We start from the raw sequence: 16,557 nt of genomic DNA on the forward strand, positions 1-16,557 counted from the left end.
TGATGAAAATACACCTACTGCAAGGAGACAGTGCTCACAGGATCTGGTCCTTATCTGGATCTGGCCCTTATCTCCCTGCAGTCTCTGAGTGTATGAACAAAGAGTCCTATTTACAAATTCTTCACATCTTGTGAAGGTGAATTAAAGCAGAGTGTCAGCTTTGCCACCTCAGAATTTCAAAAGGAGAAACCCCCCCAAAATCCTGTATAGAAATATCCATGGTGAATCAGCTTTGATCCAAACATAGTTAAGAATATAGGAAATGAAGAAAAAAAATTAGAGAAAAATGAGATTACCCCCAAATATCTTGCTCCTCTACGGACTTGTGTTGAAAGTAACCACCTATTTAACATCACGGATGTGTAAGAGTGAACAAGGGGAGTCCAGGATTGACAGTACTGATAAATTATTGTTTCTACCATGTACTGTTACATTTGTAAGATTTGACTACTAAATTTTTTGTAATAGCTTTTGATAAAATCTTAGATTCATTCTTGTGTATTCTTCCAGACCCTTTACTGTACATTTATATATATAGTAGCTATAATACTACATAGTTTGTGGGGTGGGGTTTTCATAAATAGTTTTATATTGTACATATTATTCAGTAACTACTTTTTTCATATAACAGTATGAAAAATTAGATGTTTTTAAAAATCTAGTAATTTTAACCATTTACCATTAGTCCATTAGGGTTTTTTTCTATAAACTTGCCTATGCTACAAAACCCAGTTCTATTGCCCTTATTAAATTCTTAATGACAGACTGATAGGGAAAAGCAGAACGTTGGCATGGAGTAGGGGACAAAGAAATGGATTAATGCCAAGACAGGCTTGGCAAGTTATACGCCAACAAGACTATTTGAAAGTATTAAATGAGATAAGATTTATAGAGCCTGGCACATAGTAAATATTTGAATAGGTACAGGGTAGCTCATAGCCAAATCACAGAAGAACCCAACAGGGAATTGAAAAACACTTCAGCTTGGGAGCAAGAAGAGGGTTTATTAGCTGTTCTCTGCTTATCTACTGAAATGTCTGCCTGCTTCCTTAGCCTCTCTGGACCCTTGAGAGTGATGATGGAGGTGAGACCTGCAGTAGGAATAGTTTAGGGACTGTGCCTTTTTATTAGGGCGTTGAGGTGAGATGGTGGTAGCACCCAGTAACTGCATCGAATAGTGCAATTCCATGTCTTGGAGTTTGAAAATATCTGAATAAATCAGGATACTTCAAGCTGTATGGTTAGTGATCAAGCATTCATTTCACCTGGGCTGCTTTTTGTAAGATGCTGTGGGAATCTGCAGACGTGGTATGAAGACATAACCTCTACCTAAGGACTATAATTCTTTGCTGTCCTTTAGCTTCTGAAATCCTTAGAGAAGGATCAGCCTTAATATAAACACAAAAGAAGACCAGAATTTGGGAAGTCCATCTTTGGTTCATTGGGTTTCCTTAGATTCTTTCCAATAATTTAAAAATTATTTTTTCCATTGGCATTTTTAGGGCCGACAACCCTTGTTTCACAAGAAGTGTAATTTTTTCTGGGAAAACATTTCGTATTTTTTCATATTTGATTCTTTTCTCTTAGATTGTTAGCATAGGAAGGTACCCACTAAGGAGCTGTTTAGCTAGTTCAGCCTTCTTATCTCACAGATAATTAGATAGGAGACGAGGCTGACTTAACGTTATACAGAAAGAGGAAGCACAGAACTCGGGTCTCCCAATTCTTAGTCTCGTGTCTTCTTCACTACGTCCTATTTTTCTGTAAAGAGCATGTGAAAAATTTTAGTGTAAAGGCAGCATACATTATCTTTAAGGTTGCAGACTCTGAAGCCAGCCTGCCTGCATTAAAATCGCAGATTTTTCTTTTGCTAGCTGGTAACACTGGTTAAGTTACTTACCCTCTCTGTGCCTTGGTTTTCTCATCTGTAAGATGGGGATAATAATAGAACCTCCTTCATGGGGTTGTTGTGAGGTTTAAATGGATTAATGCATTTAAAGTGCTTGGAACACTACCTGGTATGTGATAAGCATCCAAAGAATGTTAGCTGCTATTGTTGTAATTATTATTATGTTTTTTGTACTTACTCCATCTCTGTGGTTCTTACTATAAGTATAGATTGATATTGTTAATTTTCTCATTTCTGATCTCATATTAATGAGATGTTGTGTAATGTAAATATTAAATACTTTAACATCTGAAATGGATGATTTTTTTACCTCTGGAATAAACTTTGTCTTTTTATGCAGTGATTATGTTTTTGTGTGGACTGTTATAGTTATGTGCTTGCTTTGGAATAAAAAAGAACCTTTGTTTGAATGTCATTTGATTCTGGTTTTCTTTTCTTCCACAGCAATACAAGTTCTTGCGCTTCAGGAGGTCTCTGCCTTTGCTAGTTAAGCATAGTTGTGTGGAATCGCTGTTCCTGCTTAGAAATTTCTGCATTGTGTATTATTTTCTTGGTAAGAATTTCTGCTTTTTGATACAGTATATGTATTAGCTCACAGCTCAGAAAATATCAAAGTCATTCTTGATTGTATTTATATATTTCCTACAATTGTAGGTATGTGATTAGCCCAGCTGATTGCTTGTTTCGATTAAGTGTTTAGATTTAGATTCAAACGTTCAAAGACTAGTTAAGAGAGAATATTGTTACAGAAAATGTGGTATATACATACAATGGAATAATAGTCAACCTTAAAAAAGAAGGAAAGCCTGTCACATGCTACAACATGGATGAACCTTAAAGACATTATACTAAGTGAAATAAGCCAGGCGCAAAATGACAAATACTACATGATTCCACTTATACGAGGTGTCTAAAATAGTCAAGGGACTTCCCTGGTGGTCCAGTGGGTAAGACTCCAGACTCCCAATGCAGGGGGCCCAGGTTCGATCCTAGTTGGGGAACTAGATCCCACATGCATGCCACAACTAGGAGTCTGCATGCCGCAACTGTGAGCCTGCGTGCTGCAACGAAGATCCTGTGTGCCACAACTAAGACAAAATAAATAAATAAATAAATATTTAAAAATATATAAATAAATAAAGTAGTCAAACTCTTAGAAATAGAAAGTAGAATAGTGGTTGCCAGGGGCTGGAGGGAGGGGAGAAGGGGGAGTTGTTCAATGGACATGGAGTTTCAGTTTTGCAAGGTGAAAAAGTTCTGGAGAGCTGTTGTATGACAAGGTGCCATACAGTGTATATACACTTAAAAGTGGTCAAGATGGTAAATTTTATAATGTATTTTTTACCACATAAAAAGATATATCCTTTAAAAAAAAAAGAAAATATTGTATATCATTTAGTCATTACTCTATAAATATTCCTTTTTAAAACTTTTTGTAACTTGCTGATACAACAGAAATACCCTGTTGCTAAGGGGACATTGTAGAATTTATTAACATGAATTTTAAGCACAAAGATGCAGCTTATTTAATATGATGAACAGTAGAAGTTGAATGGAAAACCTTAATCTCAATAGCAACACATATTAATATAAATAAAATCCAGCATTCTAAAATACTGTTTTCAGACTATAACATTTTCTGGTCCTACTTTTTTCTGTGGAATAATTTTACAAAATTGTTCTATTTGTGCATAGGCCATTCTGTTGTCTACTTTAAAAAATTTTTAGTTTATATAATCCGTTTTTCTACATAGCTTTTATAGTTGTCATTTTAATGTTAACACTTTGTTGTTTTTTATTAACCTACTGCAATCAGCCTGGATGTTCCCCTGTTGTTGTATCAATACATTTGGGCTGACGTAGCAGCTGTGTCAACATATCCATGCCAACTATTTCTTCTTTAATTCCAGTTATGTTTCATTCAGATTTCCAGTGTTACCACTTTTCATTTCTTTGTTGCACTTTGGTCTTTTTGGCCAGTTTCCTCTTTCAGTTTTTCATTTTGGTAAAATGTCATGGAGATTTATCATGGCAGATAAGGAGGCAACACAACTACATGCTTTGCTGTCTGTGCCAGAACTGAATAACAGACGTGAGTGACTAATCACTAACAGACTTTGAAAGAAAGGATGTCCATCTGTTATCTATATACTGATTTGTGTACTATTGAAAAGCTAGAATTGCTATATTCAGTTATGCACAGCTAAGGCTACAGTAACTGAAATTTGAATTGTGTTGTTGCAAGCTGGTGTTATTAAACCACAGTAACTGAAATAAGTACATGTTGGACATGTGCAAAGCAAGGACTGCCTGTATTTAGAAATTACTCTCTTTTTCTGCCCATTCCTAATCAAAGTCTAGCATTTTGACTGAGATCTTGGTGTCTACTTGGTCATCTCATCCACTTCATGTTCCAAAGCATGATTAAGATCTGTTTCATTAACTTTTTATGATATAGCATGGTGTTTTTTCATTTCAGGCCACATTCCCAAAGCTTGGATTAGCACTGCTATGGACCTTCAGTTAGATGAGTAAGTGATCCTGAAAAGCCTAATTTTAATGCTTTTAATTCTCTCCATCCTTTTAGATGTTTGCTACTTTCCAGATGTTTTATTTAGATTTAGCCTTTAAATTTTTAAAAAAATTGCGTTCATTTTTGAATACACATAGTTCACATAATTTAAAATTCCAATGGTATATAAAAGGGTATATGGTCAATCTGTTGGCCTCTGTCTCTAGTCACCCAGTTCCTTTCCCCAAAAATAAGCAATGATAATTCCTTTTTTGTTAGATACAGCTTTTATATAAGTGGATTTCTTGAGTTGCATGGACATACCTCTCTTTTGTTTTTCTCCTCAATAATCATTCTTTGCTATGTTGTGGTAGATGAGCACCATACTATGGTTTTACTCTAATTTTACCTATGAGGAAACCAGATTTGAGTCAGGTCACGTGACCAGTTGAAGGTCATAAGTAGCAATGGAGTGACAGCATTGGGGTTTATTGTTCTAGTTATTCCTTATGCACTTTGCACATAGGCAAAGCTTTAATCTTTATTTAGCGAATAAATGTAAACTTCTCTATTAGTATTTGTTCTTTTAATTATTGGTTATTCCACTGTGATACTTTTGTATGATCTTAACTACTATCACTTTTGAGGAGTGGGAATATCGACATTAATGGATGTTTGAGGTATTATGGTTTCTCCAGTGTAGATTTCAAAAAATGCCTGACTTTTAAAAGTTGCTAGGTAAAATTTAGTTTTGTCTTCTGCTTAATCACTATATATGAAACCAAACGTGTGGGTCATTTATTATGTTAGCCCAGGTTTTATACTTGGTCAAATGGAAAGAAAAAAATAATAATGGTATTGATAGAAATTTAATATAATACTTTTTTCCTCCTTTCACCTAAAAAATGTTTTGTTTGTATGGCAGTGCCTGATATTCTGGATTTAATGTATGCCAGGCCCTCAGTGATGCTTATTTAAAAGCAGAAAAAAAACTTTATCATCCCCACCGCCACCCCAACCCCAAGGAAGGTCAAGTACTACGCTGGGCACTCCTAACATAAACTGTTTTAAATCTCATAAAAGCCCTAAGAGGTAGAATGAAGAGATTATGCCACCATATGGATGAGGAAACTGAGGGTAGGTTAGGTCAAGTGATTAACAAAATCACAACATTTATAAATAGCAGAGTCAGAGGTTCTAGTCCTGTTTTCACAATTGCTAAGTATGATTGTAGGATTATAATGACTTTGCAAATTGAGCTCTTCAAGGTTTTGGTAACATTGCCTGCATTCCCTTTATTTAGCATTCTAACAGAGTTTCTTAACTTATTTTAAAAGTAAAGTTTGTTATTTTTAGATAGTACTTTGTGTTCTTAACTACTATGAAACTGTTTATACACATACAGATAGAGCTGAAATCTGGTCCAGGAGAGGTGCTAGTCATGCTGAATGGTTTTTAAGTATCAAGCTACAAAACAACAATAAACAATAAAATTTTACCCAGTCTCTAGGGGAGACTTCTTCCATCATAGAAAGTGACAGTGAAGATTTGGAATGCAAGAAACTAAGAGCTAGTTTAGGTCTGCTCTTCCCTTAAGGCTCCCTTGTGTACTTTATAAGAAGGTATTAGTGAAAGAACTGTACAGGGTACAAAAGGAGAGGAATCTATCACCATTATTATTTAGAAATAGGATTTGTTTGTTTCTCAGTGTAGGGCCTCATGTCTCTTAAATGCTTAGATTGTATTTTTCCTACAGGATTAAATAGTAATTTCTGCTTTCACAGGCAGTTTCATAGGCCTCTTGACACTGTGAGTGGCCTCTTGAATCTCTCATTACTTTACCATGTCTGGCTGTGTGGTGTCTTTGTCCTGATGACTTGGTACATCTCGTGGATCCTCTTCAAAATCTATGCCACAGAGGTTAGTATTGAGTTTTTTGTCAGTACTTTTCTGTTTTGGAGTGCAGAGGTTTATTTTTAGTAGAGCACTGATCAGCATGTTGTTGTGCCCAAAGCCATTTTGAGAAGTTGGGTTTTGGTTTTTCTTCTGAGATTTCATAAGGCATGTATCTTTTATAACCATCATTTATTTGTATTTTTTTCTGAGCAACAGTGTTAGTGTTCTTAATGTTTGAAAACTAAACTGAATGAACTGTTAGTGGTACTTACTATGTTTTATCTATAGTGTAATTCTCATCTGAAAGTTTCTATTTCTCTACTGAGCATATACTAGATCGGCGTGAATTTTAAATTAATTTTACATGCTATTGATATAGATACTGTTGATCAGTATTAAAATATTTAAATATAAGGAAGGCAATAAAATACTTGTTTTTTTTTTTTTTTTTTTTTTTTTTTGCGGTACGCGGACCTCTCACTGTTGTGACCTCTCCCGTTGCGGAGCACAGGCTCAGCGGCCATGGCTCACAGGCCCCGCCGCTCCGCGGCACGTGGGATCTTCCCAGACCGGGGCACGAACCCGTGTCCCCTGCATCGGCAGGCGGACTCTCAACCACTGCGCCACCAGGGAAGCCCAAAATACTTGTTCTTTGAAGGAACTTTTAAAAATTTATATTGAAGAAATGATTTTAAATGAGTAGGAATTGCATTGTCTTCATCATCCAAATGTTTGTCTTAGAAAATGAGTGTTTCTGTTTTATTTTACCATCTCTGTAGGTTTGTACCCTCCAGTGACTTCAGAGAATTTTTTCTTAAATTTGTTTCTATTATTGGAAGTCAGAAATCTAGTAAAATTGGGAAAGTAACATGTTAGAAGGTAGTGTATTTGGGTATATGTAATTTTAATGCAATCTGTTTTTGCGAGGAACACTAAAGATGTTAGTTTGGTTGTATTGTCTCCTTTATAATAAATTTCAAATAGTGCTAATTTACTGAATGTAATTAAGTCATGAAAATAATCATTCCATAGTCTTTATATTTGATTATATTTGATAGGCTCGTCTGTTCCCTGTTCAACCACCATTTTCAGAAGAGTCAGATGAATGCCTCCCGAAAGTTTTAAACAGCAATCCTCCCCTCATCATAAAGGTAGTGGAACTATGCATTTTGTGTCTTTACACAGTCATCTCTAACTTACCTTATGGAATAGACTTAATATTTGCATAATTAAGTATTTCGATATATTTTTTGAGGGCCTAGAATATTCTAATACTGTAAAAAGTATTGTAAAAATCACCTACATGCTACATTAAATGCTGTTTACTTTTTCAGTTTTCATTCCAAGTGACTAAGATGCAAGTATATATTGCAACATATGTGTATAAGCTAGACTAATTCTATATTTAGGAGAGATATAAAAATATTTCAAGCATGAAATATAATGATATACAACCATATACGTTAGCTTTTCACAAATTCTTCATGGTAGCAAAACAAAACACTGATTTTTTTTTTTTTAATCATTGGTTTAAGATATATTTTCACTCATATAGAATTGTTGGCTGTTATGATCAAAGGAAGTACTTGATAGTGTGTACATATTCAATGAACTCTCTTAAAATTTGAATAATGATAATAATCCTAAAACAAATTTTAATCAAAAGAGTCTAAAGAAGTTGCAGTACGTTTATAAATCAACCTAAGTGAGAATAAATTGTTTTGATTTAAGTTTCATTTTGAAATTTTAAAAGTAGAACTACAATATATATGATCTTGTTAAGAGGTCATAGTACTTAAAAAAGAATTAAAATAGAACCTAGAGTTTGGATTACACTCTAGAAAAGTTGTAAACTAATAAGAAAATGACCCACTAAGGTTCTGATTACCTTTAAATATCAATTATGACTAATTTATTAGATAAACAAAAATATCAGTTACTCATTTGGTTATTTAAAAGATCTTTATTTACTGGGCAGATGTTAGTCACTGCTAGTTGCTTAGGGTGTAATGATGAATAAGACAAAGCACAGCCTAATGGAAAAGGCAGATACACAAAATAATGAAAATTTACTGTGGTAAGTGCAGTGGGAACCACTTACTCTGCTTGGGACCAAAGCAGGAAACCTTCGCAGAAGGGATGGTATCTTGAATGATGAGTGAAGTGGTTTGCCAGGGAACAAAATGAAGATTTTGAGTAAAAAAGTACAGCATATGTTGTGTCTCTACTGTGTGCCTGGGCACTGCTTTTGGACGTGGCAGCGAGCAAAACATTGTCCCTGCCTCACAGTTTAGTGGGTGGAACCCGGTGAGACAAGTAAGCAGGCAGTTACAATAAATTATGGTAAGTACCATGGTTGAGAGCTGTGTGAGTATATGTTTTTGCCGGGGAGGCCAGGGAAGTTCCAGGAGGAAGTGGTGTTTTAAGTTTCCCACTATAAGGTGGGAAGGAACACAGAGAGTTCCGTAGTTCCTCGGTAGCTGGAGCCCACGGTGACTAGGGTAGCCTACAGAGGGTAGAGGCAAGAAGGTTCTGGAAGTCTAGAAAGGAAGGTTATGGTTCTGAAAAGTATTTCCTTCATGAAAAATTTCAACTGATTTCCCCTTAGATATGTAGTATTGAGCCCCATTCATAAATAAGATTTTATATAGAGGTTAAAAAAATTAAATAGTGTGTATTTTTTTCCCTTTCAGTATTTGGCCTTGCAGGACCTGATGTTGCTTTCTCAATATTCTCCTTCACGAAGACAAGAAGTTTTTAGCCTTAGCCAGCCAGGTATTGCTAAAAATAATAGACCTAATAGGAACTGAGTATGTGTGTGCAGAAAGTGTTCCACTTAAAGTTTGGTGAGCTCGATATACTTATTAAAATATCACACATCATTAAATATCACACATATTTAATAATACTTCCATTAAATGAAGTATTGATTTAAACATTGTACAACTGTTTGCATTGCTGTGGTTAGAAATTATATTTCCAGGAAAAGTATTTTTAAATTTTTATATTATTTCCTTCTGTCCTCTCATTCCCTTCACCTGAAGAAATTATGAGGTAGGCTGACAGTTTTAGAGCAGAAAAGTACAGTTTAAGAATCCCAGAAGTTTTAATGCTATAAGGGGTCTTAAAAATCAGATGGTTTAATCCTTATGGAGGACCTAAGTCTGAGAGAGATTAAAATGGCTTAATAAAGTTAATGTCAGAGTTGGAATAAGAAATTCTGTTATTTGACTCTTAAGTGCAGAGCTCCCCCTTCCTGCCATGCAACTTTGCCTTCCTTTTTAAAAAAAGAAGTGAAAAGAAACTATCAATAGACTTGATGGTGATAGGCCCAAGGACACTCTTGGCAACTCTGAAACACTTCTTCATTGTTACTTACCGAGCTCCTCCAGACTGCAGCTGGGCCAGTAGTGCTCTGCCTTGTTCCTAGAGGGAAAGCCTTCCAGCCCAGCACCAGTGGGGACAGAACCTGGGTAGCTTTACATCTCTGTAATAAGCTCTTCATTATTTTGCCAAACTCGCCAATTCCCACATTATAAAATAAACCTATAGTTACATGTTACATGGAAATAAAATCCAGTTATATAAAAATATAGATGATTGGAGCCACTCTCCTTTTGGTAGTATGAAAAATCCAGTGCTGATGCTGTGGAAAATTAACTGTAGCAATACTTTTCTAGCAGACTGAGGTTTACTTAAGAATTCTCTATACACTAAATGTTTTCACAAGATATTCAAGTAAACCGTACCAGGGTGGCATGTTCTCTGCCAGAGAACATATTATTAAAATGTAACTGGTCATAGAAATAGAGATGAGATTTGTGGTTACCAGAGGCAAGGGGTGGGGGCGGGGGAACTAGATGAGGGCAGTCAAAAGGTACAAACTCCCAGTTATAAGATAAGTAAGTACTAAGGATGTAATTTACAACATGATAAATATAATTAACACTGCTGTATGTTATATATGAAAATTGTTAAGAGAGTAAATCCTACGGGTTCTCATCACAGGGAAAATTTTTTTTTTCTATTTCTTTAATTTTGTATCTATAAGAGTTGATGGATGTTCACTAAACTTAGTGTGATAACCATTTCATGATGTATGTAAGTCAAATCATTATGCTGTATACTTTAAGCCTAATACAGTGCTGTATGTCAATTATATCTGAAAACTGGAAGAAAAAAAAATGTAACTGGACCATTACATAGTTCCTTACTGGTCCTGCGATACAGCGGTAAAAAACGTCCTGGGGGGCTTTCCTGGTGGCTCAGTGGTTAAGAACCTGCCTGCCAATGCAGGGGACACAGGTTCGAGCCCTGGTCCGGGAAGATCCCACATGCCATGGACAGCTAAGCCCGTGTGCCACAACTACTGAGCTGGCACTCTAGAACCCGCGAGCCACAACTACTCAAGCTGCGCACCTAGAGCCCGTGCTCTGCAGCAAGAGAAGCCACTGCAACGAGAAGCGCGCGTACCTCAACGAAGAGTAGCCCCCGCTCACCGCAACTAGAGAAAGCCCATGTGCAGCAACAAAGACCCAACGCAGCCAAAAATAAATAAAGAAAGAAATTAAAAAAAAATAATTTAGGAAAAAAAATGTCCTGGGGCCTATTGATGGAGTATTTTGTTTGTTTTCAGGTTAAGTGGTATTCCTCTTAAGTTGTAAATGGGAAGAAAGATTTAAGGAGGGACCTAAGTGAAGAGAGAATGATTGTTTAATGCCCAGGATGGAGAAACCAGTTTTCAGTGGACTCCTCTGCTATTCTCAAAGCACAGTCGATTTTTGCATGACAGCTATTGGAGATAAAGGTTTTAGAAAATCAAAAGATAATGAGAATTAAGGGAATTTTTAAGAGTGTGGATCACAGTAGTTAAATAATAAGATAGCAGATACATAAACACTCAGTATAAAGTATGATCACTGTCAAATAGTGTGTCACTTCTATAGATGTAATAGCAAATAAGGGCTCTTTTGCAAATGAAAATGTAAGGAAGCACAGTGGGTGAGCCACAGCAATTTAGAGGTCACTGGGGGCCATGGGGTGCCTCTCATTAGACATTTTCATTGTCTTAAATCTTCAGTCTGTTCAGTACTGCTAGTGAAGTAACCTGGGTCTTTTTCACTCAAACTGTGCAACAATGTTTGGCTTTATTTTAGCAACCAATTTGAGAATGGTTTTTTTTAATGGTAAAATAGCAAATTTTTGTTTGTAGACTTTTAGGAAAATTATTTCATCCAAATATTTATTGAACTCCTGCTGTGTATTAGATGGCATGAGTATAAATGGTAGCTTGACTGAGAAAAGTGGGCCCTGATGCGAAGTGTAATATAGCATTTCTTGTTGATTTTTCTCCTCATTTTGAGAGGAGACCATAAGATTATCTACATTTTAAAAGCTGGTATTTGGACCTCCTAGGTGGACATCCCCACAGTTGGACAGCCATTTCAAGAGAGTGTTTGAATCTTTTAAATGATATGACTCAGAAACTTGTACTCTATCAAGAAGCTGCTGCTACAAATGGGAGAGTGATGTCTTCATCCTACCCCGTGGAACCTAAGAAATTGAATTCTCCAGGTAACTCCTAATACTACTAAGAGAGGGGAAAGCACTTACATTTTATTTCCTACGGAAGGTAACAGTAGTTAATGTAAGGATATGTATATAAGTGTGAAGTATATATTTTTAGGGAAAATTGATCCAATATATGGGATATTGTACTGAATCAAGAAAAAGGCCTGGGTACTATTGTAGATTGAAAAAATTAAGTCCAGTGTGGTGGTGGTGGTGGTAAAAAGGCTAACAAAATGTTAATCATCAAATAGAGGACTTCAGCTTACTCTAGTAGAGAGCCAGGTGAATCTTTACAGGTAATACTGGATGCTGCTGTGATTGCAGTATCCCAGAGATAAAAAGTTCCTGGGCGGTGCCCAGAGAGGAGCAACTGCAATGACTCAGTGATTTGGGGATGGGGGCATCACCTTCATTGTTTTAAGATAGCTTGATGTAATGTTTGAAAGATGAAAGCTGAGAGGAAAAAGTACAGGTGGAGAAACCTATGCTATTTCACAAAACACCTTAAGTAGACAATACCTAGGAATGTAAGACTGATAAAAAGACTTAATGTTCCAGTGCCTTTTGGAGCCAGGCATTTAATGAAAATGGGCAGAACTGGCTGGGTGAGGACTGTGGTAAACTTGAGAGCACAGTCTTCATCTGAAATGGGAAGCTGCGGGTTAGCTTCAGTCCATTGTTCCCATATGGAAATTTGGACCCAGTATCTGAACTTCTGGGCTTTTTTTTTCTTTTAAAGAGAAGCCTGAAGAAGTTTTAGGGAAAATCTACCACTTTTAAACATTGGCACCTAATCTTGATATTTAAAAATATCACTATATGGGCCAAAGCAAACACATCTCTGTCTTTGACTTCATTACTCTGCTGGGGTCATAGACCAAAAACAAAGAGATTACAAAAGAAAAGTGATTTAGATAAGTTCATGAATGTCAGATTTTAGAAGATTCTAGAGTGTTTCAGATGTTCTTAGCATTCAGATTAGCATTTATTTATTCAGCAAGCATTTATTGAATGCCTACCATGTACCAAGCACTGTGCTAGAAGCCAAAGAGTTGAAGATGAAAAAACATTCTTGGAACTGACCTTTTCGTGGGAGGCACACAAATAATGACAAGACAATGTAACTGCTAAAAGGAAGTCTGTCAAAAAGGAGTCTGAATGGGTAGGATGATGTTTGATAATGAAAGGAGGAGTTTAAATTTTATCCTTTAGATGTGGCACTGTTAGAGAATTTTGAGTAGCTATAGTTACATCAAATTAGCATGTTAGAAAGATCATTGTAATTCTGAGTTGGGGGAGATCCTGGGCCAGACCAAATATGGATTATTCATTATTTTAAATTGTTGTCATATCCCATTACTCAGTCAAAATTTGCCTCTAATTTTGAGGAATAACCGCAAAACTTAAAAACCCCAATCTTAATTTGTAAATCGATTCTCCAAATATTTGTTATTGCCATTAACCCTTAAAGAGTCATGTCATGAAAATTTGGTACTTTAAATATTTGATGTCTTATGCCAGTTTTATTAAAAAGATAGAATACTAGTATAATTTATTTGTCTTTGTGCCTTGTACTGGAGTGGCAGAAAGATGTTCTTCTATTTTTGTACAAGAGACTCTATAAATTGGTACAGTTATGAGATAACTTTTGAAGAAGCTGTTTACAGATCAGATTTGTAGGCAAATTAGTCTCCAGGGTGACTTCTGTTAACTTGAAAGAACTCTGGGGAAAATGGGATAAGGTTAGCACTCTCTCTGTACATTTTCACACTGTAGATTTGATTCAGCCAAGTAATAGTTACAGTAAGATGATGCAGTAACCCTGGGCATATTCTAATGCAATAAGGTTGTTGCCATTTGAAAAAAAAGTATAAGTTGATAGGTTCACTCAAAGCAGCTTAGAGTTAGAAAAATTGACCTTGAAGATGAAGATACCTGTTTAGAGAAAAAAAACGGGGGCTGTACCACCCTGACAGAAAAAGATGTATAAAGCTCCTTGAGTGGTCACCAAGTTGCAGTAGTAAAATATGGATGTTGAGAATGTAAACCTAAATGGAAACAATCTACTGAGCCTTTGTTAAATGAGTTAAACAAAGAATTGAGATGTGTAAAATTTGAGAACCTCCACAGTGGCCTGCTTTGATCAGGTCGTCTCTTCAGCACTGGATCTGTTCTTTTACAGAAGAAACTACTTTTCAAACCCCCAAATCTAGCCAGATGCCTCGGCCTTCAGTGCCATCATTAATTAAGACATCGCTGTTCTCCTCAAAATTGTCTACACCTGATGTTGCAAGTCCCTTGGCGACCCCATTTGGCTCTAGTGTAGTGAATCGGATGGCTGGGATTTTTGATGTAAACACGTGCTATGCATCACCTCAAAGTCCTCAGCTTACAAGAAGAGGGCCAAGATTATGGACTTCGGCTTCTGGTGAGGACTATTTATTTTCTAAAATTTGAAATGTCATAGTTGCAGAGAATCAGGCTAAGTTTTCACCTTCTTGGGTTTTTTTCTTGTAGGTCAGCAAATGACTGAATATTCTAATCCTCCATCTACCTCTGTTAGTGCTGAGGGTAAGACAGTGAGACAGCCCAATGTGATTTATTCGTGGATTCAGAATAAACGTGAACAGGTAGGATGATACGGGTATGGGATCTATAGTTACATGTAACATTGAGAGAATCAAGGATCTCACTTAAGTAAGCCATTAGGAATAAATAGGACTTTGGGGATGCTTAATGTGTTAAGTTGACCCATATAAAATTGCCAGTATTTGACTGGTTTTGAGTTATAGAAATTGCAATTTCATTTGGCTTAACCTAATACAGTGCCTTTGATCTGTGAATTCTTTCATTTAAGAGATATTTATTGAGCTCTTCATCTATATAGGGTGTGGTTTTAGGTATTGGGAAAACAGCAAACAAAAGTCCCTGACCATATGTTTACATTCTAGTGAGGGGAAAGAGGTGAGCAAGCAAGTGTATTACATTTCTTTGAATATAAAAAATACAGTTTATGCTTGAATAACTCGGGTTTGAACTGTGTGTCCACTTATATGTGGATTTTTTTTCAGTAGTAAATACTACAATACTACTCGATTGCAGTTGGTTGAATCCACTGATGTGGAACTGTGGATACAGAGGACGGATTGTAAGTTATAGGTGGATTTTCAACTGCAAGAGGGTCAGTGTCCCTAACAACCGAGTTTTTCCAAGGGTCAACTGTACTATTAATTGTAAGACTTACTTTACGTACCACTAAGAAAAAAAAGTTGCCAGTTAAACCGTGACACGCTATTGACTATAAGATGCATCCTGATATGTCATGTGCAAAATATGAAAAATATATGTCTTAAAAGGGAAGAAATTTGATGTCTTACGTGCTATGTAGAAAAATAGAGCAGGTAAAGGAGACCAGTACCTAGGGGAAGAGAGTACTATTTTATATGGCGTGATCAGGGGACATTTCATTGATAGGGTGACTCTTGATCAGAGGCCTGAAGGGAGGGCAGGGAACAGCAAAATGCAAAGGCCCTCAGGTGGGAGTAGGATTGGCTTGCGTGAGGAACGGTATGGACACTAGTGTGTCCAGAGCAGAGTGAGGGGAGAGTGGTAGGTGGGTGGTGAGATAAGACAGGTAGCAGGCACCCAGAGCTCGTCAGGCCCATTAGCCGTTGTAAAGACTGACATTTTCTCTGAATGTGATGGATAGCCACTGCATGGTTTTACCCACAAGAATGACATGATGTAACTTTACATTTTGAAAAGCGCTGCTATGTTGAGACTAGATCCTCAGAGGGCAGGAGTGGAAGCAGAGGGACAGTAGTAAAGCTGTTAAAGTAATCTAGGGGGAGATGATGGTCTCTGTGACTAGAGTGGTTTTGGTGGAGACTAAAATGTGATCAAGGTCTGGATATATTTTGAAGGTAGATGTAATAGGACTTGCTTATGGTTCGGTTGTGGTGTGAAAGAGTCAGTGTTGATTCTAAAGTTTTTGGCCTGAGGATCTGAAATAATGTAGTTGTAGTTTATTGAGTTGCAATTTACTGATGATTCTGGAAGAAGAGATTTGATAGAGGTAAGGTAGGGAAATCATGAGTTTGATTTTAGACATGTCAATTTTGAGATACTTACTAGACAACCAAGTGAAAATACTGAATAAGATATTAGACATACATCTGGAGTCTAGGGGAAAGTCCAGGTTAGAAATGAAATTTTGGAAGTTATCAGAATATAAAAGCCATGAGACTCCGTGAAAATTCTTGGGGAATATAGATATAGAAGAAGAGAGATGCAAGAACCGGGACCCTCTAATGACGAGGTCTGGGAGATGAGAAGGAATAGCAAAGGAGCACCGTTGAGGTGAGAAAGAACCAAGAAGTGTTTCAGACAGAAGTGAGTGTCAGAGATGTTGCTGATAGGTAGCATGAGACTCAAACTAAGAATGAACTGTTGCGCTAGAAATGTGGAGGTCGTTGAGTACTTGACAAGAGCTACTGGGTGGAGTAGAGGGGATGAACACCTGATTGGCGTGGGTTCAGGAGAGACTGGGAGAGGAATTGGAAACCACAAGAAAAGCTAGATCTTTCAAGGAGTTTTGCTATAAGGGGAACAGAGAAATGGGGTAGTAGCTGGGAGGAGTTGAGGGGTCAAAGAAGGGTTTTATTTTTTA

At 36.6% G+C, this 16,557-nt stretch overlaps 1 protein-coding gene across 5 annotated transcripts in view; it reads left to right on the forward strand.

Moving 5' to 3' along the window:
• NDC1 (NDC1 transmembrane nucleoporin) overlaps window positions 1-16,557 on the forward strand; it is a 47,157-nt gene that overhangs the window by 9,800 nt on the left and 20,800 nt on the right. For all 5 annotated transcript variants that reach the window (XM_060140024.1, XM_060140022.1, XM_060140023.1 and 2 more), the window contains 8 exons: window positions 2,354-2,462; window positions 4,389-4,440; window positions 6,206-6,341; window positions 7,376-7,468; window positions 9,011-9,092; window positions 11,733-11,891; window positions 14,071-14,316; window positions 14,406-14,518. In XM_060140024.1, the coding sequence (XP_059996007.1) occupies window positions 2,354-2,462; window positions 4,389-4,440; window positions 6,206-6,341; window positions 7,376-7,468; window positions 9,011-9,092; window positions 11,733-11,891; window positions 14,071-14,316; window positions 14,406-14,518 (990 nt within the window). The remainder of the gene's footprint in view (window positions 1-2,353; window positions 2,463-4,388; window positions 4,441-6,205; window positions 6,342-7,375; window positions 7,469-9,010; window positions 9,093-11,732; window positions 11,892-14,070; window positions 14,317-14,405; window positions 14,519-16,557) is intronic.

Source organism: Lagenorhynchus albirostris, chromosome 2 (assembly GCF_949774975.1).
Source record: "Lagenorhynchus albirostris chromosome 2, mLagAlb1.1, whole genome shotgun sequence".
Lineage (NCBI taxonomy): Eukaryota > Metazoa > Chordata > Mammalia > Artiodactyla > Delphinidae > Lagenorhynchus > Lagenorhynchus albirostris.